A 25,788-nucleotide genomic window follows, 5' to 3' on the forward strand; every position below is an offset into this window, starting at 1 on the left:
GTGCGACTGTATTTAATTTTTGTGGTCATGTATTTTGTTTTGTGCGCCACTCTGCGTCAGGTAAAGGACAGGTGGGTTCAGTGACGTCATACCGGAAGTGGACGGTCACTGGCGGCTAGCGGGGTGGCTGCAAAAGTCAAGTTGGAAAAAAATCTATTTCTTTTATTGTTCATACGGAAACATATAGCCGAACAGCGATGTGCATCTTTGGTAAGTAATTGATCATAAAGCTATGTTTGTGGAACGTTTGGTAACTGAAAAATGTCAGGTTTCGGTCACAATTGTCGCCGTTACCGAGCAGGCCTTTGTATGAGGAAATGACACACTTACATATACTTACATAGCTGCTTTTATAGCGTATTTTGCAATATTCATTCACGAATGAGCTACTCCCACGAAATACATGGAATGTATCTTTAAAAAAACGCCTGTGTACTAAGTCACACTAATACTTTACTACACAAATTTTCATTTGTTTTGTTAAATGTAACTACTTTTAACGTGATGGAGCTATTCACATGTAGTGTATTTAATTGTATGTGTTTTTATTTATTCAGACATGATTATAACTGTAGGGTTTTCATACAGCTCTGGTATTGGATGGGCCGGTTGTACATTAGTGGCTGATCAGTGTACCATATCATTATCTAATGCAGGGGTCTCAAACACGCGGCACGCGGGCCAAATGTGGCCCGCAGGACACTAGTTTGACGCCCCCGCCTTGATATGAAAGTTTAATGTTAGTGCGGCCCGCGCAAGTTTGATACGGATGCTGTATGGTATCATGTACCCAGAAAAAATTTGTACGTTTAATTAATGTTCATGTTAAAGGTTAAATAACTGTTAATAGTTATCCTCCCTATCCGTGTGGAAGTGGTAAGTTGTTGGCTATTTAAGTTTAAAGGAAATGACTTGAAGGCTACCGTTTAGGTTGCTAGCTCTCTAGTTTGCGAGTTAGCATGTGTCACAAGACCCTGCAGTTGCGCAATATGTTGTAAATAAAAAGAGTATAAATGTGACTATAGTCGTGTTTTGTCATGTCTACAGGGCTCTAAAAATGCTTTGTTAATTTTAATCTGAAAAAAATAATGTGTCTACCCATCAACTATATGTGGTTTCTTAAGTTTTTTTTATTTGCCGTTTTATTATTATTATATTTATTTATTTATTACTGATTGATTTTCTTAATTCTTGATTTGTTTATTTATTTTTCATCTTATTTTGTGTAGAAAAATAAAAAATTAGATATTTGAGAACAGCGGAATGTTTTATCAGAGCTTTTATTGTAGAAAATTGTAACCAAAGCGAAGTCTTTTAAACTTTTTAGTTTTTAATAAATGCGTTTTATTTTTTTTTTTTTGGAAAACCTGATGCGGCCCAGTCTCACCTAGACCCGAGCTCCAGTGGCCCCCAAGTAAATAGAGTTTGAGACCCCTGATCTAATGTCTATACTGCTATTCTTATATCAATGACAGCTCTCGCATAAGATTGGACATGTGTACCTAATGTTGTGGACCATGAGCATATAATGTATCCTTCAAAATGCATGAAATAATAGAGATAAACTGTCAAACAAATAGTTTCAGTGCAGGTTTTGTATGAGTCAGTTAAAGTAAATACATGATGTCTTCCAGATAAGGACAAAGGGCCGAGGAGGCTGATGAAAAAGGGCTTGGCTCTCATCCTAGTGGGCCATATCAACTTCATCCTTGGTGCTATTGTCCACGGCAATGTCCTGCGGCACATTTCCAAACCCAGCCAACAAATCACCACAGAATACACGGCAGCTAACATCATTTCCGTCACTTCAGGTCTGCTGGTGAGTTTATTCATTCAGTCGCTGCGATCATAGAGGAAGCCGAGACTAAGTTTTGTCTTTTTCAGAGTATTGCTACTGGGATTATCTCCATTGTGGTGTCAAGGAACCTCCGCATGGTTAAGATGGTAGGATGTTGGCTTCTTAAGTATTAGTTACCACCCCCCCCCATCAGTTGCACTAGATGTTGCCTTTATGTGTGTGTGCAGCAAGTAGGACTTCTGATAGGCTCCTTCCTCAACGCCCTGCTCTCAGCAGCTTGCTGTGTGGGCCTGCTGGTGGCCATCAGTGTGACGATCGCTCACAACGGTCAGGGCCTGATGCGAGGATGTAACGACACTGAGGTGCCAGCTAACGCTCGCTCGCCTGTCAGCGCACGCTGCCCGTTTGACACCACACGCATTTATGTGAGTCTCAGCTGTGCAACCTTTACAACATGTTTACACTGTTAGTGGTTCCTTTTTAAAAGAAATGGTTTCCCATAGGAAATCATGGAAATAGAAATAAGCTGTTCCAGTTTCAAACTGGTCAAATGTTATTAATACACTATGTGAACTTCATGTATTTTGTTGTTTTTCACAAAATGTCCTGTTGGCATTCTTAGATTGCTAACAAAATGGCAACCGTAACCAGAAGAAAATATCAAAGTAGGGTTAACGAAAGTAGGGTTTGGCATTTGACTTCCTTGGTCGACTATGTAGAATTTTAGAGAATCTCTCTCTGAATGTTCTGAACGCCTGTTTTCATGCCTGTGTCATAATGACGGGAATAGTTCTGCCATTGAGGAGGTTGTGGAAGTAGCTCACCTTCCATGTTGTCCTTTAGGCAGTAAACTAGTTGAGACTGACTCAATAGCACCTCTTCTGGTTGTCGCCCAGTATTGCACTCCATTGTTTGGCATGTATGTACGTGTTAGGACACCACCTTGGCCCTGTGGTTCCCCAGCGCTGTGATGGCTGCAGCAGAGTGTGGCCTGTCTGTGTGGTGCTTCGTCTTAGGACTGACTCTCAGAGGCCTGCTGACCTGTGGAGGCAATTACTTCAAAGAACAGGTCCGTGCCAGTGTGTAAATGATTGTACGGGGTTTATTTTCCCACACCCCTTATCGTTTCTCTCTCTCACAGATGGAGGAAGAGGCCGGGTGCTCACCTCAGAACACACGTCTGATTGGCCAAAATGTGGTGAATCCTGATGCCTGACTGAACAAAGTGCTGGAAGTACACTCCATACATTGTGTTTTTTTATGTGATGTTTTTTTTAAATTGAGATAATATCTCTGATTGCTTAACCACTCAGTCATGCAGTAATTCATCATGTGTGTGCTCAATGTGTTTATACTGTATAGCCACAGTAGGCTTTCTTTTGAGTTTAATCCTCACGTTTTGCATGATGAGCTTTTTAAAGAAGGTACATTTTTATGTCAACTTGAAATATTTAATTTTTCAACTCTCTTTTAGAAAATATATATTTATATGTAGCTCTTACTGTTTTTTTTGTATTTCACATGTCAATTTTTGAACCACTCCTTTGCTTTTAGCGCTGCAGTTAAGAAACCTGATATCATTAAGATCAGGTCATATTTTGTAATATGGGCAGATATTTTTTTTACTTTAAAATACCTTGGGTATATTACATTTGGACATGGCCCCTTTAAGAGCTGTGTTAAACAGCTACTTATGACAGAGTAAGTTTCATTTTTGGAAATGTGTTTTTTTTAATGACAATAATTACGGAGCTGCACGGTGGAGGGGGGGTTAGCGTGCTGGCCTCACAGCTAGGAGACCCGCATTCGATTCCACCTTTAGGCATCTCTGTGTGGAGTTTGCATGTTCTCCCCGTGCATGTGTGGGTTTTCTCCGGGTACTGCGGTTTCCTCCCACATTCCAAAAACATGTTAGGTTAATTGGCGACTCCAAATTGTCCATAGGTATGAATGTGAGTGTGAATGGTTGTTTGTCTATATGTGCCCTGTGATTGGCTGGCAACCAGTCCAGGGTGTACCCCACCTCTTGTCAGCTGTGATAGGCTCCAGCACCCCCCACAACGCTTGTGAGGATAAGCGGTAGGGAATGAATGAATGATTCCAGAGAACCTGAACTACTGATGAACTACCTTCATTGACGGACGTCATTCTTCTCATGGCTGTCAAATGTTGGATCCCAAACTAGTTGCCTCCATTGCTTCAAATTCAAATGAACCAACAAAGACAAAAAATGAGTTGAATATAATCGGATGGAGATGACTCAAATACAGTGTCATGACGTGCGTGCATTAGTGTACTCGCTGAATACTGCTCTCATTAAGAGGTTCAACCAGTATGTGGGCCAACAGCCTTAGCTTTCACAGACCCCCCGCTCTCTTTTTCGCTCTTTCACACACACACATACACATACACATACATACACAGTGACAGAGAGGATCACATCAGATCAGCCATGAAACGGTTAATCTAGCACTGTGCTCAATGGTGCAGAAGGGAATCATAGCACGCAGCACTAATCCTAACTGTGTGAGGCATAAATATTGACATTGCGCTGCCTGATACAATCACACCATCACGCTCACTTTGACATCCCGCTACTGGAACCACTACATTAAATTAGCTATTTTTGTAGTTTTAAGATCATCATCTGTTTTATGGTATATTGTCTTAAAATAATGGTTAGAAATGTACATCCTTACCATCAGTGTGATACATTTGACTAAGAACTGCATTTATTTAGAAGTTTTGACTGAAGTTGTTGACAAGCTCAAAGGACAAATCGATGCTTTTTGAATGATTACTGGTGCTCATTTTAATAAATTGTATTTGCAGAGATCCAGTGAAGCTGAAGATGCATGTTTAATTTTTTCAAATGAATACTATGTTTATATCGTGATTACAGTGGGGTAGAGGTGCAACTGTTTCTATTATTGGGTTTGCTTAACCATGAGAGGATGCACATATTAGTAACGGCTCTCTGCACTGCAATCATCATAATAAATAGTTTATTAAATACTTTTTTTGTGGCATTATCAAAATAGATAACTTGTTTTTAAATGCAATTAGATTGTGCCTAGTGAGTACGTGCTTTCTTTTTATAGTGGAAATATTCTCATCAGAATGGTGGAATAGTGGTTAGCATGTCGGGATTAGAATAATCTTTTAGCTCTACTGACTGCGATGCTAACCACTATAGCCAACTATGCAACAGACTTGCAAATGGTTACATTTTTTAAATGAATTGAACTACCAAAATGGATTTTCCACTCTATTTTAATTTAGTTTATTTTAATTTAATTTTGAGTGCACCTTTCCAAACTTTTACCATTGAAGGTACATTTTATACATTAGAACGAGCAGACGGTGAGCTGAAAGTGGCCCCTGGACTACACTTTGGACACACCTGCTGTAATGGTTGTTGCTTCACGTTTTCCCTATGCTAAAAATGATGTATTAATGTATATAATTTCCTGCCAAAGATACACCCCAACATCTTGTGTCCAGTCCAACGTGCGGGTCAATGTGATCACCGCCGTGCGCGCTCACGTTGATTGCGCGACCTCGCCGCACGCGCTGCAGGGACGCAGCTGTGGACCGTAGAACAACGACCGAGAGAGACAGTGTTGTTGCACTGCAGTCAACGAAACCGCTGGAGCATCAAGACTCGTCTCGAAGCCTCCAGTGACAGGTAAAGTGCGCTTAATGGCTCTTATTTCCTTCCGTCGAGTCCCCTGTGGATTAATTTGACGTCCGAGATGCCCTTTTTTCTTTGAAACGATCTCGTGCGCAGCGATGACATGATTGACGTGCTTCTTCCCGCACGGAGACAGCATGGCGTGTCAAACTAGCGTACAGGACCAGAACAGGAACCTCACTGCATCCACTAAAATACACGAACTGCTTATTTAATTCGCTCAGTAACGTTTCCTGACGTTATTAGCATACGGGGGCTAACTATAAGTTACCTCGCGCCTACGGAAGCCTGTTTGGCACAGGTGTCAAGCCAAGTACTACTGTATCCACATGATACATTAACGCTATTGCTCGTCATATTTTTTCGATGGTTAAATATATAATGGTTCTAAAGTGTGAAACATCACAGGGGGGCGTTAGTGTTGCCCTGCCAACTTCACACAAACACCACACACGTAGGTGTCCAACAGGGGAGTCCTAAATTGCACTAAACCTTTACAATGAAGACATCCCTGAGACATTTTGTGACATTCAGCTTTTTATTCGAAAGCCCTGTGTGAAAATCGAATTTTTCATCCTGTTGTATCTTTACATCAACTAATATAATCATTTATGGTTAAATATACTGTAAATTTGGAAAACTAGCAAAATTTAAGTGTTTAAATTTGTCCACCAGACGGCGCTATTTTTCCCCATTCAAAGCATGCAGCACCTTTTATTGTGTGTGACGTGGATGTGTGTTTTTGTTTTTTTATGCAATTTATGTAAATAGACTGGCCAAAAAGGATAAAACACCTGAAAAACACATAAGATAGGTATATGTCTGGCTTTTTTTAATATTTGTAAAATATTTAAACATAATGTTTCTGATTAGCTTCTAGATTTCCTAAAGTGTTTTAAATTTGCAAGTATATGTTGACAAGGGGTTGCCTTACCAAGCAATGCAACCCGACACAAAGCCCATTCAGCTTGTTTGATCACTGAGCCTTCCTTTATCTCTTCTCTGTGTGTGTGCTTTTAAACCTGCAGGACCTGCTGGAAGAAGCTAGAATGTGAAAGCTTCTGAAGACTTGGGACAAGATGGATATTGTGGATTTGTTTAAGTTTTGCTGGAAGAGAGAGTGACGAAGACAAAAGCGGGACCAACAACAACCCAGAGAAGCACCTGCTTTGGAATTCATCTCCAACAACGGAATGAACCAGGAGGTGGAATATGCTGCAGGATGCTTTGCAAGCGACTAACAATCGGTAGTGAAAGTAAATAGCTGAGAGCAAGAGGCGGCTTCTTTCATGCTGCTCCAATCATTTGGGCCTCCACCTCCTTGCAGCCAAGGATGCCTATATAATGTGCCTCTTATTTAGAGGTGGGGTTCTTATTTTGAAATCTTCACTGCCGGTCGCCTCCAATGCAAAGCAGCCTTAAAAGAATTATTGGCGACCCTCAAGGCTACAGTTGATATCTGGCCTCTCCTGTATTAAAATGCAAGGCTCATTTGGAAGAGAATGTACGATCGACTCCAAGACTACCCCAACCTCTTGCAGACGGACTGCCCATTTTCCCCGTTTCCCCATTCCGCTCTTCCTTCTCCTCTTATTCATGGCTCCTCCGGCGGGGTCCATTCACATGGAGGCCATGGAGAGCCACAGCGAGTTCAGCTGTGAGCCCATCCGACTGAGAATGTGCCAGGATCTGCCTTACAACACCACCTTCATGCCCAACGTGCTGAATCACTACGACCAGCAGACGGCCGCGCTTGCCATGGAGGTAAGCCGCCTGCATGACATTTGCATTGGATGTTTTTGTCACAGCATGCTGCGAAATTGGATAGCCGCTGCAGGGAATTGGAAGGGGGTGGTGAGGTGTAATTACAGCAAACGGGCAACTGTAAAGCAACAGCCTGCAATGTTTCGCATTGTCGTGTCACGCACCTGCTGAAGGGAAACAAAAGGAGCTCAAAAGCTCAGATGTGATTACGTGAAGGAAAAAAAAAATCCTCAAATCTCACAACAATGCACCTACCACCATAATTGGGAAGCCGAGGAAGGCAGTGTTGCATTTTCATCCTGGGTTCGGATGACGGTATTGATCCTTGTCATGAAGCGGTGTAACGTCCTCTGCAAACACAATTAAATCGTCCATCCTTCATCCTTACAGCACACAGCCAGAAGTGACTGAAGCTGCGTGCTTTCAAGTATGCTAACTGAATATTGTCATTTTTGGCTTTGGAAAAGAATTCTTCTGAAAAAGACATATATAAGTTAATTTTGGCTGCAACTAACAATTATTTTAAAACCGATAAATGGGTTTATTATGGATCATTTTTAATTTCCATCCCTTTATTGACAGGGCAAATAAGTGCACAAATACCAGTTTGCTGCTCAAATATTCTGTTAAAATTATGTTAAATAATAAAAAAAATCTGTCAAATAGCTTCAGGAAAATGATAAATGTACACAAATCATTTTCTTAGTCAATTAATCTGAAGCTTGTTGTTTCAAAGAATGGAGTAATCAGTTGGGCCATAGATGGACCAAATTAATATGAAGCAAATACCCAACATATCACTGTTTTCCCAACTCAAAGCTGATATGTGCGGATATCCTTTTTTTTTGGCTAAAACACAAAGAAAATAGCTCTGCTTTCATAGATGACGAAAAGAAAAAAAATCACATTTTAGAGGCTAAAATCTGAGGATATTTAAATTAAGAAAAAAGAATCAATTACCAAAATAGTTGACGATTAATTGGGTTATTGATTAACCATCGATTAATTGCTGCAAAACAAAAATAAAACCTGCTAGTTTGTCATCCACACAAATGATTAAAGCAGTTAAAATGGTTAAAATGTATAGGTAATGATGATTTTTCAATATTTGTCTCAAACAAAAAACCCCTGCTGAAAAGGCACACTAACACTACTGGCTTCAATATGCGGGAATAAGGAGACGTAACAAATAAAACAGGAAATTATTTTGCATAACATACAGTTACATAGCTACTCCAAAAAAGAAATAGGCAACCCAACATTAAAACCGAGTTATTATGGCAGATAATTTGGAACATTTTGGAGAATGAAAAGGCACACCTTTTGATAATGATCGCTTCACCATTCCCATCTAAACACTGAAAAATGTCGGAGGAATGCGCAATGATGTCGCAGTGAGAATAACAATGGCGGAACACACTGCTGTTGTTTCCTGTGTGCTGCTCAAGATAATGAGCTTGCTAACATGCTGTACATATTCCCCCCTCCAATTAGCTACTGTTAGTATAACGTGAGGGCAACTGGATACAGGAAGGCACGCATGCTGTACAGGTTCTTGCAATCGGGCATTCAGTATCAAAGAGTCCAGAGGAGCAGATGATCTGACCTCCTCACGTTACAGCTGTCTTCCAGCTCCACGTTTCCACCATCGGAGACATACACAGATGCGTACGTGCAGTCGCTGAACATCTAACAATCACTTTTAAATGAGAAGCATAGAGGTAGGCGGTCTACTACGCACGTGCCAGATGAGCGACAAAATGTTCCATGCCGAGAGAGCACGGGCTCAGCAGTACAGAACAAGCAGACGGTGCGTGCGATCATGGATGCACGTTATCCGTCAATATCACATTACGCTTCTTTCTAATCCTTTTGTTAGTCCCCGGAGACAGAAGGTGTAGCTCAAGGTGTGGTGGACTATTAGGCGCTAATTCCCATTTGTACAGGAAGTATTTGTTCTCCCTATAATGCATTAATAGTGGGTTTTTATTTTACATACACAGGAGATTGTTTAAATGTGAATGTCCTGCATCTGGAATCGGGTTCTCACGAGACTCTTTCCCTCCCCAAATGTCTGCCGGTCCCACTGCTCATGATGTTTTGGCTACCTTGCAGCAAGGGTTGATAGTCTGAAGAACACAGTCAGATAACAAAGGCAGCCTATTGAAATAAATCACCCTCCAGCTGGTCAGCGTTTCCGTATTGAATGACATTTGGACCAGGCCAGTCTTGGCTGTGCACGTTCTACTTTTGATCTGGAGACGATTTTGTCTCCACTTGACGTTTGGAGTCATAATCTGAAGCTCTGATGCACGCATTGAGTTTGTTCAAAGGCTTCCCCGAGCCAATGAAGGCTGAGCTAATGTGAAAAATGAAGCTAATTCCCCCCGTGGCATGTCAAAACATGGCTGGCTGACTAGCTGTCTGCGAGGAGCATCTGTTTTTGAACTCGCTTTGACCCACATGACGAAGTATCCTTGTAACCGACACTGTGCGGCCCTCCGGCCATGGAAAGAGACAGCTATCTGAAAATGAACCCTGCTTGCATTCCTGCTCTGCTCCGGCCAGACCCTCCTGTCCTGTTGGGAGTCACTGCAGGAAAAATAGCTCTCAGAGTACATGAGCTGCCCAACAACCAGTGTGTTGTGTTAGCAAAAATGCTACCTCTTTCTTTAGTTCTATTATAAATATGATGTTTTTTTCCTCATAGATTCAGTGTCTTTCAAAAGACAGTAATAATAACAACTGAAGGATGCCTACTGGGATACATTATGGTTGTCTAGACCAGGGGTGGGCAAACTGTGGCCTACCAAGCGTTTGAATCCGGCCCGCCAGTTGCTTTCTTTGTATTTCAACTTTTAAAATCCAAACTGGCAACATGACTTGCAAGTCTGATGTCTTCATTCAGTAAAAAAAAATGAAATGACATAGTTTGATGTGGTCTGATGTTTAAAGTGCTCCTGAAAAAAGGTTACATACAGTTGATAGTATAACACTTTTACAGATAATTAGACAAATAATTCAAGGAAAATTATAAGCATAAAATAGTGTGTGTGTTAAATATATGTTCTGGCCCCCCCAATTTTGTTAACTCAATGCAGCCCACAAGTCAAAATATTTGCCCACCCCTGGTCTAGACCCATGCATGTCCTGATGGTCTGGAACTGATGTCCAAAATTAGATCATTTTAACTTAGTGGCTCGCTAAGTGAGATGAAAGAGGGCAGAGTGTGTAAATGTGTGTATTAGTTTAGTCGTATTATCCAGTAAATCTTTGTTTATTCGCTCTTATTTTCAATAAAATCAGCCGACTGGAACAAATGCCTTCTTCAAACGTACCAGAGAAGAAAGGATGGCTTTCATTAAGACATTGCAGCTGCTAAAAACACTTGACCAAGAATTGAGGCTCTCTCCCATGCATATGTTGGAAACTCCACTCCTTGGAGGAAAATATCAAGTAAACAACCAGTGGCACTGCATGGTAGGTGCCTTTTATGGAACTATAGCTGTAATAACGCCTCTCTGTGTCATGATGCAATGAACTTCTCATGATGTACAATTGCTCTGCCTTGATGCAAAACTTTCATGATTTATTCCTGGTGCAAAATAATAAATGTATTATATTTGGGTTCAGCCCTAATTATTTCAGCATTTCAAAACACGCTCCTTTTCTCATTTTAGTAACATGTGGGGTCTTTGGAAATGTATGGTTTCCCACTCTTATTTAGCATCGCTTATGCAATTAGTTTTCCAGTGCAGCAGTCTGTGTTGGGGCTGTCTCAAGCGCTAACTGGTTTCCTAACTGGACACCAGTACTTCCTGTGGTTGTGACAGTCGATGGAGCCAGCTGCCGTAACTAGCTACTAATGTTTCTCTCCCTCCTGCACTTTCACAATGAAGACATTGATTTCCACCACCGCATCTCCCACAATAGTCTATAAAACCTCAACTAAAAGGTGCAAGAGACTTCCACCCGAGTGGTTAAGTGCCTTTAGAATGGCGGCTGACTGTGCCAATGGGGGGATTCTGTCTTAAAGAATACGTCATCATTTACTACTCCATCCATCTGCCGTGGTATTTTAAGGCTCCCAGAGGACATGCCATTGGTTGCGGCAGTATTTGGACTCAGAGATTTAGATGGATGGCATTTCTATAATGATGCAGTAGAATTTACTTAAACAAGAAAAGACATGATGATGTTTTAATAAAACATGGGAGGATGGGTTTGTTTTTTGTTGGCTTTTATCACGTCATTTTGTCTGATTTTTTTGCAATCATTTTGTTGAATAGGAATCAAATATAACAAGCGACTAGCGCTCTGAAAACAAGTCCAAAACAACAGGGATCCTGGGAATTTGCAAGTTACTTTAGGAAAAACAAGCCTAAAGTGGTTTATAAAAATCAGACTCAATCTCACCGCTCATACGCCTAGTCGATTCAGCTTGTATTGTCGATACTGACCATACCTAAAAATGCAGGAATTGATGTATAGTTTATGTGTTGACATCAAAGGATCAATTCTTTTGACAGCCTTAATAGACAACAATTGTTCTTTTACATGCGGGGGAAAAAATGCCACATAATTATAAATGCATAGACATATTGTAGAATTGTTAATGCATACTTCCCGACCATCCTGATAATTTAACCGTGTTTCACACCTTCTTTATCAAATTGCTGGTACTTACTGCACGTACTTTCTTTGGCCCCGTGGCAGGTTGTTTCGCAGTCACGTTCAATTAGCGAGTCAGCAACACATGGGGTGCTTTGGGCACCTGATTTTCTACAACCATACAGTACAAGGCGGTCTTACTTTAAGTGTAATACTGTATGAAAACTAAGAGTGTACGAAAGCAAGGCCATATTTTAGTGTGAAATATTGACAAAATCCAACACGTACAAAAACCGGGGCGTATGAAAACCAAGGTTTGACTGTACTATTGGAGTATTTCGCAACTTCCACCAAATGCTAGTCATGTAAATATTGGTTCTGCTTTTTTCATTTCTTAATGCTGCTTTAACAATGGTGGTTGTGTGTAAACAAATGACACTCTCGGTTTTCACATTTTCTCCCACTCAGGCTGTTTTTATTTCATGCTACCTGTGGAAAACCAACCTAGGAATTCCAAGGCACATGAACATTGAAAGTGAACATTCAGGAGTATTGTGGTTATATTATACTGAAGTATTTGCCAGGAACGGCATGCTAATGGGCTTTGCCCCATTACAAGTATTGACTTGATTTCTGTTGCACTTTAAATTGACAGATTTCAACCGAATGAGGAAAAAGAAAAACCTATGAATTGGCTGTGATTGACAGGCAGGCAGTTGGGTAGTAAATTGGTGTTAAAAGACACTTAAAAGCTTTTCTTATCCCACGAGACCACCCATGTTCTTTAACTCTGCCTATCTAAAGACAAAAGCGCTCAAAGGATCAGTTTTTTTTTACTAATACTTTGAGTTATTCACAAGTCACAATGATGCTGTGTCCTGATTTCTTCTTTAAAGTTTTTCAAACTATGGTGAAATGTAAAAGACAGCAGAGACCTTATAAAACCTAAACAGAGACAATAGAGTAGTAACTGAAAGGGAATTTAAGGACAAAACCCGAGAAAATGGAGGCAGAGTGGCAGGTTGTGTAAAGTCTTCAGAGCCTACTGTCTCCGGTGTTTGTGTTTCTCTCAGCATGGGAGGCTGTCCTTCAAAATGAAACTTGCCCCGCTTAAGAAGGGCCACCGTGAGGCCACCAGGTCCCGGCAACAGAGAGAGATTGTGTGAAAAAGTTCACCACATGTTGTGCTGACGTGTGGGCTCGCTCTCCTTTGTGGTTTGGAAGAAAAGACAGCATTGAGTTTTTAAAAGTGTCTTTTTGTTATAGGGTATTGTTTTGTGGTGTGTGTGTGTGTGTGTGTGTCTGTGCACATTGGTGTGTGTCGGGCACATCTGAAGAGGCGGTCTATTCACTGCGGCAGGGACAGACAGGTCCTCGTCCCGTTTAAATGTCCCTGTTTATTTCCGTTGAACTCTTGATTATCATGCTTATTCTGATGGAGTCTATTGAAGCTGCCAGTCCAAATGAAGCAATCATTTATTTATGAAGAGAACAAAGGCGCTGCCTGGTGCTGCTTTTTGGCAGACTGTTCCCATCGGCATAGCTGCCATTGCTGCTTATCCACACTCACAATGGCAAGTAAAGCCAGATTTAGGCAGACATTGTTGAGCTTTTTCATGGATGCAACACCGTTATGTGGCCCACCAAGGCGTACTGTCAATTACCCATTTACATTGTCTGGTACACTTTGTAAGACTATATTCACTATACTTATTTAAGTAGTTGGGTATTATATTTATCAACATTGCAACAGGCAACCTTATGTCAAGTCAATCATTTATCTGGACCGGAGTTCAATTCCACCCTCGGCCATCTCTGTGTGGAGTTTGCATGTTCTCCCCGTGCATGCGTGGGTTTTCTCCGGGTACTCCGGTTTTCTCCCACATTCCAAAAACATGCTAGGTTAATTGGCGACTCCAAATTGTTCATAGGTATGAATGTGAGTGTGAATGGTTGTTTGTCTATATGTGCCCTGTGATTGGCTGGCCACCAGTCCAGGGTGTACCCCGCCTCTTGCCGGAAGACAGCTGGGATAGACTCCAGCACCCCACACGACCCTCGTGAGGATAAGTGGTAGAAAATTAATGAATGAATTTTTATTACTCTAATTTGACCCAGGGTCGTGGGGGTGTGCTGGAGCCTATCCCAGCTGACTTCGGGCGAGAACCGCCTTAAAATGTCAACTTCCCTTAATTTCTCTTCATGCCTTTTATACTTTGTTACCAGTATGGATGTGAAATGGGTCTAAAATTGTATTTATTATGGTCTGTAAAAAAATCCTGGTCTTAAATTTGACTTGAGAACCTAAGTCGTTTAAATTGAGAACCTACCACCAGATAATGGTAAGCATTTTTACTGGGTAAAAACCAACCAATGTTGTTGTTCAGAGAGCATGGTCATCTTCGTCTTTATGACTTAAACATGGCAGGAATATGAGCATCCATTCCACAATCTTGGCTGTGTGTTGCTGTTCCAGTTTATGCGGTGTCCCAACAGTTCAAATGTGGTTAAACACATAAATATAGCTTATCCCTGTGTCTTATGGACTTAATCTGAACCCGTGACCCGGTCTGGAGAATAACTGTGTATTTGTCTGTGCGTGCCTGTTGGTGAGAGATATTTAACCCCACGACAGCTAAGCCCAACCTCAAACAACCATACCAAGTAATTCAGACACCTACTCTCCATATTCTTACCGTTACAACATTCTCACATCAAATCTTAAGAAATGCCATTCTCCATCATAATGCTGAAAAATCTGTGCATTCCTGTTTTTGTATGCATCACCCTTACACATTCTGTCTTTGCCTCAGACTCAGACGCAATGTATATGAATCAGCAGATGGCCTCACTAAAGCTTCCACTTTCATTTTCTACATTTCTATCATTTCTCTCTCCTCTCCTACGCGTCTCTCACTTTCTCCCCACAGCACAATGCAGCCTATTGTCTGTGCTTGTTTGATATACTTTTGGATGCTTTAAGCCTTTTTAAAGGAGTCTTGTGACTGTGTGCGTGTGTGCACGTCTTTTCCCCAGTTATCCTCCGAGAGACAAGGGCCTGCTGGAGCCCACACATCACCTGTTGCCATGGCAGTTAAATAGGCAGAGAGGGAAGGGCAGGAATGGAAGACGGCACACATGCGGGGAGGGGGAGGGAAGGAGAGGGGGGTGTTGATGATGACTGCATGTTGTGGATGGCAAAAAGGCGATGGGCGAGGTAAATGAAAGAGACCCAACTGCACTGTGTTTAAAAGTACCCATTGATTGAGGTATATTCTATAAGAAATGACTTTGTCTGATGTTATCATATAGTACAAAAAGCAAGCTCATTCTTGATATATAAAAAAAATAGAAATACATAAGAAATGACTATTTGTACAAGAACACGGACATGGACTGGGGGGAAAGCAAAGTCTGGAATGGACTGTTTGTATCAGAGAGCCAATATTACAGGTTTTAGATGCAGGCTAATCTAAACTTTTTTTTCCAGACTTTTTTTTTTTCCCCCATATCAATATCTGATTGGGACACTCCTACTTGGTATACCTTATCATCTGTACTATAGTAGGTAATACTGTATAAAGGTGACTGTAGGGGTGTTATTTGATGTCCAGAGGGCTTTAATAATGGTCAAAACTATATTTCAAATATTAAATGTATTAATATTGAATCCTTCCTTCGCAGAAATTCACTCATCACAGTCGGTTCTGGAACCAATTTACGGTGATTAATGAGGGACGACTGTAAAGCTTATTTCATTAAAGTTAGAATCAACATTGTAGTGTCATGATGGCAGAACATGGTGTGTCTCCATAGGTTCTCTATGGCACAGATGGGCTGGTTGTCCAGAGCAATACATTTGACTCCATTTTCAGTGATCTGCATTTTTGATTTGCATTTTTACTGTCTTTTGGGTATTTGGTTGCTTTAGCGTAGCAGCCTTTTCATCCGTGGCCTTGCTAACCACTTTGTACTTTTTACATACTTTTATGTTTGGTCCTCAGATGAATTAAATGCAGCTCTTCTAGCACCACCCCTTGAAATTGTCATTTTACACTCTATCGCAGATCAATTTAATATAAAATAATAATTGTCCCGATCCCAGGATCAGGACATTTCTTGTATCTACCGTTAGACTCTGATTTCTGCAGGATCTCTGCGTGAAAGAGACTATTGTTGTGATTACTGAGAATTCATAATTATTGAGCTCTTGAGCCACAGAGAACAAAATGATGACATTAGAAGAAGACTCGCTGCTGTGCCAAACAAGACGGTACACAAAGAGAGAGGAAATGAATGAATGCTGATGTTAACGGACTAAAAGAGAGGAGACGTGGAGGAGGTGGACAAGTGCATATCCAGTATAATTGCAGGGCTAAATGGGAGGGAAGCAAAAGACGAGATGAATAAAGGAAGAAAAAGATCAGGCTAGAAGAGGAGGAGGGGAAATGAACGTGAGGGGGAATGTCATTATCAGCTTTGTTCGATGCTCCTTACTGAAGGCTGGATGGACACGGGGAAGGCAACAAATGGATGAAAAGCAGAGAAGTGTGAGAGGAGGGTGCTTCTTTCCTAACACTCTTTTCACTGATTAGCGAGGACAGCATCACTGAGTGATGTGTTCACTGAGGATGTCCTGATACACATTTTTTGGCTTCCCATTTGATTTTTAAGGCTGTACTAACAATGACCCTAACCATAGCCAGCATCTGTGCGCATGCTCCAATACCAAGTAGGTACAAGTATCACAAGGTCTGTTTTATATGCCACACCAACCCAAGGCTGCTGACTGCTATGGCCATCTTGTGCATCCCTATGACTATGGATATGAAGTATACTGGAAAATGTGAAGAGGAAAGCAGTACAAATGGTTACATAAGTGTGAAATAGAGAATACACTCCTCAGGTCGTCGACTATAATGTACATACACTGATGCATTCAAGATGGATGTCAGTAATGGTTGTGTGGGAGGAGAAATCTAGGTCCTGAATGTCAGGGGAGTATTTTTATCCCAACCAAACAGACAACTGAGGTGCTAAAAGTAAGTGAAGCGTCAGCAAGAATCATGCAGTCATGCTAACTGAGGTTCGCTGTGGCAGAATTTGTGCTGCAGGGCTTCGCTGACTGATTCCTTAACCCACTCACTGGGTGACAGTAGTATTGTCAGCCAGCGATGTTAGGAGAGGGGGCAAAAACCAAAAAAAAGAGGGTGTGAGGTTAATGGTCTCTGCAGCAAATAGATTTCACATAAATATCTCCATGTGTCACTTTTCATGCAAGCGCATTAAAATATCAACACATCGTTTTAATGTGCAGGTTTAAGGGATTAAGTTGCTGATTTGTTTTGTAACAGGAATAGGCACATAAACGCACCATAAAAAATGAATAACACTCACAGACTAGTTGTAAAGCAGTGTGACTAAGCTGATAGCCCACTTGGCAAAGTCCATGTAGGAAAAGTTAAGCTCTTTTCATGTACTGGACCAACATTTTAATGGTTCTTAATAAACTCCCCCAACCAATAAAGCAAATACTCATTCATTTGTTTTCTGTATGTGAAGATCAGATGACTTTGACTTTGGATGACTGCTAGGTCTTCTTGATAGGACCACAACACAGAGCAGTTTTCAGGATGTGTGTGTGTGTGTGTGTGTGTGTGTGTGTGTGTGTGAGTGTGTCGTTCTCACACCTCTTCCAATCCATTTGACTCCCTAATCCACTGGGAAACCTCTACTTTCTTTTCACGATTCCACTTCAATTTTGGGGCCAGTTTAGCCGCACTGCCCTCTCTGTCCTTAATTCTTTTCCCTCTTTCCACTTGACAATGTGTGCTGAGTTTCTGCCCAGCTGACAAACAGGATTTTGACAGCTGCTGTAAGCACTAACCTAACACTTAGTATGGTAGCCTCAGGCCTAACGGACTGCTCCAGTACATAAAGTGATCATAAAAACTGTGCGGGTGCAGTAACACGCGTTCCTGGAACAAGTTTTATGCTTAATGGTTAAAAATGGTGTACTTTTTTCTGCCAGCATCACATTATTTAACTGGCATCGTTCCCTCATTTGCACTATTGGACTTTTAATTATGTCCCAATGTCTGTCTCTGGCTTTCTTTCTTTGTTGATTTTTTTACTTGGGTTTTTTTTTTCCTTCCTCCTGCGGGGGAGCGGGGGGTTACTCCCCCCGAATTTTGTGGAGAACGGGAGTAAAGAAAAAGAAACTTAATCCCTCCATTGAATAGGAGTTGAACCAGTCAGGGGCTTTTTTCTCATTTACCTTCTGTGTCAAAAAACCCAACCTGCTTCTCATTCCAAACGCTAACTATTGCCCCTCACCCACTCACACACACACACACACACACACACACACACACACACACACACACACACACACCAATACACATACAATATGCATGTATTGTTGTTTATGTTCTTGAATTTTTTAGAACACAACCAACCAGTGTAGTCACTCGTTCTTTGTAAAGGTTCTTTCTTACAATTTGATTCATTTGTGGGTCATTTTATGTAGTTTCTTCTATGTCTACTCCACTGAGACTGAGTCAAGCTTCACTGTGTCCAGCTGACTTTGTACTATTATCAATGACAGTTCATCAAAAACCGGGAGTTTTTCTCCAAATGTCAAACCCGTCCTTCACTCTGACCTACAATGATCCATTATATATATATTATATGTATATATTATGGCTACTCTTGACTAAATGACAAGATAGATAAAAGATAAAGATAGAAATAAGTTTTCATCTATCTGCGATTAAATGTGCTATTAATTCTGAGTTAACTCTGGCCCAAATGTGATTAATCACAATAAAAAATTATCGAGAGAGATTTTAAAAAGTTATCAAGATCGATAGAAACTTTTCTATCTGCGATTAAATGTGTGATTCTTTCTGAGTTAACTCTGGACCAAAGTGCGATTAATCACAATCAAAAGAATTATGGGTTAACAGTCCTAATACAATTGCAAACATCTTCAGCCTTCATCTTGCTTGATACTCTCAAAAAGCTAAAACAAATTGAAAATAAAGCCTTGATGCCACATCCTGTCATCTTAGTTGGTGTTTCCTCTCCCTTAGGCTCTGTTTCTCTCGACTTACAAATACTATATCTGATCCCACAACCCCACCACCACCAATTAGGAGGTCATTGCCCAGACTGTCACGCAACGACATGTGTATGCACGCAAGTCTTGCACACTAGAAAGCCTTAAATGCCATCACAAGAGCAATAACAGTACAGAAGTAATGTTTAGGGGCAAAATGGGGACACCCATAAAATGGGAGTCACACACATTTTCACTGCTTGAGTTACGATGAGCAGACATGAACAAAGGTCTCCTCCTTTTGGTCAGCGAGACTGACGTACAAATGCAAGCGGCCTCCACTCTGTTAAGTGTCGCCTGAGGGTGAACATGCATGAACATGGAAGACACATCTCACTAATGAAAACATTTAGAAATTCTCCCATCCATTTAGTATACTATTTTTATTAGTCCCACATGAGCATATTGACCAAATTCTAACCTTGATGTTGCAGTGTAGACACTTTAAAGGTGTTTATAGTAGTCCCGACTTGGAGTGTTTGTAGCTTTAATACTAATGAACTGTGTTTGTCCACGCCTGTCCCTGACAGCGTGTGTGGCTCCAAGAAGTGCTATTATGCACTTTATCCACTTTGTACACTGTAACTGTGCACATGACTAACATATTAGATGCAGCATGTCACATACAACAACATAAAATTAAAGGGTGGGACTGAAGAACACAAAGTTAGCAACCTGTGTTCATTACAGTGTTGACATTACTGTCACTTTTTAAAGGCAACATCATGCTAGAGTAGCCTATTTGTGAAGGGAAAAAAACAACTTTCAGCACTTCCATCTGTAGCGACAAACAGTTGACTTGGACTAGGCTTTATTTTAAGATGTGCAGTGAAGCCTGCAGGTTTTTCTTTCGTTCCACTCATTCCTTGTGGATGTTTGATGTCAAAACAGGACAATGAAATGATCCTTCCAACATGGTAGTGTCTGTGAATTCCAGAGTAAAGACGAGTTTACGCCATGCTCACATGCAGTCGTGTGCACCATCGTAAAACTGTGTCACGCCGACCACGCACCGCTGCACCCCATTTGCTGGTGGAACATGTGCGGATCTGGAACACGGCAATTGAGAACGATCAAAACATGCACACAAAGCCTGAGCGTGCACACAAACACACACAAAAGACACACACAATCGCAGATGAATGGGTCTTTGCAGAAGTGCACCCGTACACTGTAAGCGCGTGCAGTGGCTTTTGTTGTCTGTCAATGAAAGTGCACTGTTTTTATCAAATAGACTTCAGGTACATACACAGCAGTGTTGAATCTCGTCAGCCTATTGGATTTTGTTGCCTTCACCTAACTGAGTTCAGTGATAAAATACAAATGCATTTGACTTCTTTTCATGAGCTGATGGTATTTTCTGTGTCGATGGATGCTGTTTGTGCATACACGGCACCCCAATGGCTTAAGCACTCTTTGCTGCATCCCTCATCAAGGAGATGTTTGCTTATCGGAGTGCTGCTGTACATTTTTCATGAGCTTTTGAATGTGGATAGAATACTGAGAAGTGTTGAGCTGCAGCATGCAAGTCAGAGCACACTTAAGCCCTCCCTCATACAGTACTTGTCCCTTTTATGCAGTTTTATTCATTTTCACTTTGCTTTAATACATCTACTTGACAGAAAACTTTGTCAGGCTGATTGTGAAACCAAATTATGATTTGACACTGTTCAGCTTGCCTAACCTAGTTGTTGTGGTAGCGTTGTGGTCTTGGGGCTGCATGAGTGCTGCCGACATTCAACAACAGGTATAAATGTCACCAAAATTGTTTCCATTTTTGTGTCTGTCACAGCCGTTCCATCCCATAGTAAACCTGGTGTGCAGCCCCGACTTGAGGATGTTCCTGTGCGCTCTCTATGCACCCGTATGCGTTGTGTATGGCCAGGTGTCCATGCCATGCCGTGCTCTCTGCCAGCGGGCCAAGGACGACTGTCAGAAACTGATGGAAATATTTGGACTGACCTGGCCGGACGACATGGACTGCAGCAGGTTGTTCTGCATATTCAAATGTTTTCTCCAAACCAACGTCAACAGGATGCATCTGTCTTGACATTTGCCTGCAGGTTTCCAGACTGCGACGAGCCATATCCTCGTCGAGAGGACCTGGAGAAAGACTCTGAGCCCGGTGATGAGTCGTCCATGACTGTCCAGAGAGACTATGGCTTCTGGTGCCCCAGAGAGCTGAAGATGGATCCGGACTTGGGCTACTCATTCATAGGCAGGAAGGACTGCTCTCCTCCCTGTCCTTCCATGTACTTCAACCAACAGGAAGTCACCTTCATCCGTTACGTCATCGGAGCCATGTCTGTCGTCTGTCTTTCCGCAACGTTGTTCACTTTCCTGACCTTTCTTATTGATGTCACCAGGTGTGTATGATAAATTGAGTGTGGTCCCCTCCATTTAATTATCATGACGTCTTATCAAATATATTTTTATGTGTTCCCCAATAGGTTCCGATACCCTGAGCGCCCCATCATCTTTTATGCTGTTTGTTACGTCATGGTGTCGCTGGTGTTCTTTCTGGGGTTCCTGCTGGGAGACAGTGTGGCGTGTAACGCAGTCAACCACGCACAGTTCAAAGCTTCAACAATAACACAGGGCTCACACAATAAGGCAAGTTTCATATGGAGTTCTGCTACATTGATGGAATTGTCGGAGAACAAATTTAAGTTTGCCCAAAAGAGCTGCAAGCTTACATAACACAAGCAGTGAATGGTTGATGGAATCCCCCAGGAGGGATTGATTGATCAACCTGTCTTCCTTCCTCCGTCCCTCCTGCAGGCATGCACCCTGTTTTTCATGGTCCTCTATTTCTTCACCATGGCTGGCAGCATGTGGTGGGTCATCCTAACAATTACTTGGTTCCTGGCAGCTGTGCCTAAATGGGGCAGCGAGGCCATCGAGAAGAAAGCCCTTCTCTTTCACGCTGTGGCCTGGGGGCTTCCAGGGGCCCTGACCATCACCCTTTTGGCCCTCAACAAAATAGAAGGCGACGGGATCAGTGGAGTGTGTTTCATCGGGCTGTACGACATAGATGCCCTGCGGTGGTTTGTTCTGGCACCGCTTTGCCTGAACGTGGCGGTGAGATGGAGTGTATGGGCGGATGGAAGCGAGGATGAGTAGGATGAACGTGTGATTCATGGATGAGTGGGTGAAGTAATCCAAGTGAGGCTAGTAGCCTAGCATGGCATGAGTGATTGGGAAATGGACAGGTGGATGCATGTCACTTCTATTCATTGTGTCACTCCTCACTTGTCCCTCCCCCTTTCTCCCCAGGTGGGCATCTCGCTTCTCTTGGTGGGCATTGTGGCTCTGAACCGTGTGCGTATGGAGATCCCGCTGGAGAAAGAGAACCAGACCAAACTAGTCAAGTTCATGATCAGAATGGGTGTTTTCTCCGTGCTCTACCTCGTCCCCTTGCTGACCGTGATTGGTTGCTACGTGTACGAGCACACCTACCGCAGCGTGTGGGAGACCACCTGGATGGAGGAGAACTGCCGCCACTATCACATCCCCTGCCCTTACAAGGTGCGTCCAGCTAGCCCAGTGAGCAGGTATTTGAGGAGTGGACAGGATGCATCATTAGCCAAGCTAATGTGCTCGAGACCAAGTCCACAACAGCAGCATTTGTGTTGTTGCGGTCTCTCATCTGTCTTCTGGTTCCCACACTCCATCTTCCACCTCCTCCTCCACTCCCACTCACACACCGACTGTCATGCTCTGCTTCTCCAACTCTAAAAGCTCTTTGTTCTGTTATGAAGAGTGGTGTCTTTAGACTCACTCCCTACTTTTTAAAACTAATTGTGCACTCTGCAGACACATCCGCACCAAACGTTCCTCGCAGCTCCACCCACTATTGACAAGTGCTAATTATTTTCATGCAGACACAATCATGTGTCTACTGTAACTGGACATCATGGAAGCAGGTGCAAGTGCTAATGTTACATGTGTGCATGTGAGTGGGACCCCACTTAAGTCCCATTACAGTTCTGGAATTTCAGTATGGTCAGTAATCCCGTGTATGTTATTTGATATTCAGCTTAGAGTTACCAATCATTATTTCACTTCAAGTACCTTTATCTTGTTTTCCCTAAAAATGTAATTTAAGGGCCTGTCTGGGATGATCTATACTAAAATTATTACAGCTAGACATGACATTACACCCATATAGTCACCTTCACATTACCCAGTATAGTAGATATAGAGGCTGGCTTCCCAAAGTGGGAATTGTGTTGACGCCTAACACATTCATTCTTTCATTTTGAGGGTCGCGGGGTGGTGATGCCCAGCTGTCTTCGGCCGAGAGGCGGGGTACACCCTGGACTGGTCGCCAGCCAATCACAGGGCACATATAGACAAACAACCATTCACACTCACATTCATACCTATGGACAATTTGGAGTCGCCAATTAACCTAGCATGTTTTTGGAATGTGGGAGGAAACCGGAGTACCCGGAGAAAACCCACGCATGCACGGGGAGAACATGCAAACTCCACACAGAGATGGCCGAGGGTGGAATTGAACTCGGGTCTCCTAGCTGTGAGGCCAGCGTGCTAATCACTCGTTCGCCGTGCAGCCTGCGCCTAACACAATTATGAGTATTGATTACTCATAATTGTGAGCTAGTTGTACTTTGCATACTGCTCTATCATGTTTAACATTTCCCTTTATTCTTACTATTACATTAATTAACCAGTTAATCATGGTCAATATCCAAGTTAATGGATGGGTTGGGTTAAGGGTTGATGTTTTTAAATGTCTGAAGGGGTACTGGGATGACTGAAAAGATGGGAACCACTGATATACTACAACAATGGCCGCCAACCTTTTTGGATCATATTTCAATGGTTGGGGACCCATGATAGAGTATTCCCATATTTGGGCATTGCATTATGAACTGCTGCCCCCTTGTGTCTGTATGTGTGGTGAAATTAAGTTGTTTTACCCATCTTTGGCATGTTTATGTATACTTTGTTCAAACGTGTTTCACCACCAGGTGGAGCGAAGCAGCCGACCAGCCGTGGCCTTATTCCTGATGAAATACCTAATGATGCTGGTGGTGGGGATCCCCTCTGCCTTCTGGGTGGCCAGCAAGAAGACCTGCTTTGAGTGGTCCAGCTTCCTGCATGGACGTAGGCGCAAAGAGTAAGACAACTCTTTAGCTTGTGATCATTCTTTGCTTCTACAATATTCAACCTCCTCCAATGTCTCCATGCAGCAGTGGCGTTAATGAGTCTCGCCAGGTGCTACAGGAGCAGCCAGACCTGGCTCAGTCTCTGCTGCGTGAACCCAACACTCCCATCATCAGGAAGTCCAGAGGAACTTCCACTCAGGTAAGTTAGCAGAGACAAATCTAATGTGCTTTGACTCAACTCCAGACAGAATTGAAGTGGACCAACTCTTTACTTCTGGATCAACTTCTACCTGTTTCACCCTTTTGTGTACAACATTCCATTATTCCATTTGTAATGATCGGATCTGTCCTCCTCCTTTAGGGTACCTCCACCCACGCCTCCTCCACTCACCTTGCTGTGCTTGACGACCTGGATGAGCCCCTCCATCTCCAGCCCACCTCCACCAGGAGCAAAGCAAGCAGCGTCCACAGCAAAGCCAGCTACCATGGCAGCCTGCGCCGCTCTCGCGATGACAGGTACTCAAGCAGGAAGTGGCTTACTATGCAGCCTGTACTTATTCGGTCACTCCTCTTTTCTCCCTGCGTCTCAGGAGCGACCCCGTGGTCTACCGAGGCACAGAGGAGCGCAGTTTCCATGGCAGCATGCCACGTCTCAACCACCCGCCATCCACTCACGGCAGCCAAAGGGACGTGAGCGAGGCCCCGCCTACTACACTCATCACGCATGGATCCACGGCAAGTGGAGGCCGGGTTGCGGAAAATGAGGGCACCAGCGCCTGAGAACTGCAAGTTAGTGTGAATACTTTCAAGGATGACGTTAAACTCCACACTGGACTCTGGTTTAACCAGTCACACCATCAAGAACGTGAACATTCCTGCTGGTAACAATCTAATTGGCTTGTCTGCTAACACGTTAACCTAAAACAGCGTCACAATCTAGACTGGAGCCTTATCTGTACAATACATGGACCTAATGTGAAACAGTGGACCTGTTTGTGTTTTAGTCAAACTATTTTTGTACTGTGAATGGTGTGAGCGTTGATTGGCTGAGAGATATGACTTCTATTGTAAACAGAAAACAACGGTGGCCCAATACAGTTTAGCACTCATTGGTTTGCACTGACTGGCTGAGTCAAATACTCAGAATCCAGTTAGCATTGTCATTTATAAAGGGCAAACAGCTAGTTCATGACCTGTGACTTTCACAGCCATTTGGTAATATACAGTATCCGCTACCACAACTTGATATTTTCTCTGCCATTTGTCCTGTAAATATGACAAGATTCATGTGAACCTACCTCACCTGTATGATTCATCAAGCATATTTTGTCTTCACATACAGTAACTGCTGGCTCCCATTGCGGTACAGTAAGTGTTGTCCATCCTTTCCAATAACTAATCTTGCCTTCTGCCTCTCCTGCTTCTTTGTACTGCTTTTATACTGGATATCGTATTTGGAAGCACAACACAGAAACTAATTATAAGGATAGAACCTCTACAGTAATTCATCTCATCTCACACTTATGTCAAGCAAATGGGTCATCATATTGTAAAAACCTGAATTGTGTTTGTGTTTTAATTTATTTGCGGTTTGGAACTGCAATAACTACTTTTACATACAGTCTAATAAATTTTTTATGGACTTTAATAATCCTTGTACTGTTCC

The 25,788-nt window shown here is 42.4% G+C and overlaps 2 protein-coding genes across 3 annotated transcripts; both read left to right on the forward strand.

Moving 5' to 3' along the window:
- The first annotated feature begins 68 nt into the window (after positions 1-68).
- krtcap3 (keratinocyte associated protein 3) lies at positions 69-4,631 on the forward strand. The gene is made up of 6 exons (XM_058089321.2): positions 69-210; positions 1,635-1,819; positions 1,885-1,944; positions 2,026-2,223; positions 2,733-2,867; positions 2,940-4,631. The coding sequence occupies exons 1-6, from the start codon at positions 198-200 to the stop codon at positions 3,012-3,014; spliced, it is 666 nt and encodes a 221-aa protein (XP_057945304.2). The 5' UTR covers positions 69-197; the 3' UTR covers positions 3,015-4,631.
- Positions 4,632-5,326: 695 nt separating this feature from the next.
- Positions 5,327-25,788, forward strand: LOC131139581 (frizzled-3-like). Of its 2 annotated transcripts, none has more exons than XM_058089314.2 (11): positions 5,327-5,486; positions 6,521-7,256; positions 20,780-20,976; positions 21,051-21,353; positions 21,438-21,600; positions 21,769-22,068; positions 22,264-22,515; positions 23,985-24,133; positions 24,207-24,321; positions 24,484-24,638; positions 24,713-25,788. In XM_058089314.2, the coding sequence occupies exons 2-11, from the start codon at positions 6,972-6,974 to the stop codon at positions 24,900-24,902; spliced, it is 2,109 nt and encodes a 702-aa protein (XP_057945297.2). In that variant the 5' UTR covers positions 5,327-5,486; positions 6,521-6,971; the 3' UTR covers positions 24,903-25,788. The 2 variants fall into 2 exon arrangements, with proteins under 2 accessions (XP_057945297.2, XP_057945299.2); XM_058089316.2 differs by having other exon boundaries at positions 24,210-24,321.

Source organism: Doryrhamphus excisus, linkage group LG13, assembly GCF_037039965.1.
Source record: "Doryrhamphus excisus strain RoL-2023G ecotype Guam linkage group LG13, RoL_Dexc_Guam_v1.1, whole genome shotgun sequence".
NCBI lineage: Eukaryota > Metazoa > Chordata > Actinopteri > Syngnathiformes > Syngnathidae > Doryrhamphus > Doryrhamphus excisus.

Coding starts and splice junctions, on each gene's coding strand:
- krtcap3 (XM_058089321.2), top strand. Junction 1,945..2,025: donor ACCTCCGCATGGTTAAGATG/GTAGGATGTTGG, acceptor GTGTGTGTGCAG/CAAGTAGGACTTCTGATAGG. Junction 2,224..2,732: donor TTGACACCACACGCATTTAT/GTGAGTCTCAGC, acceptor TGTACGTGTTAG/GACACCACCTTGGCCCTGTG.
- LOC131139581 (XM_058089314.2), top strand. CDS start 6,972: ATGCAAGGCTCATTTGGAAGAGAATGTACGATCGACTCCAAGACTACC. Junction 20,977..21,050: donor GACGACATGGACTGCAGCAG/GTTGTTCTGCAT, acceptor ATTTGCCTGCAG/GTTTCCAGACTGCGACGAGC. Junction 22,516..23,984: donor ACATCCCCTGCCCTTACAAG/GTGCGTCCAGCT, acceptor TTTCACCACCAG/GTGGAGCGAAGCAGCCGACC.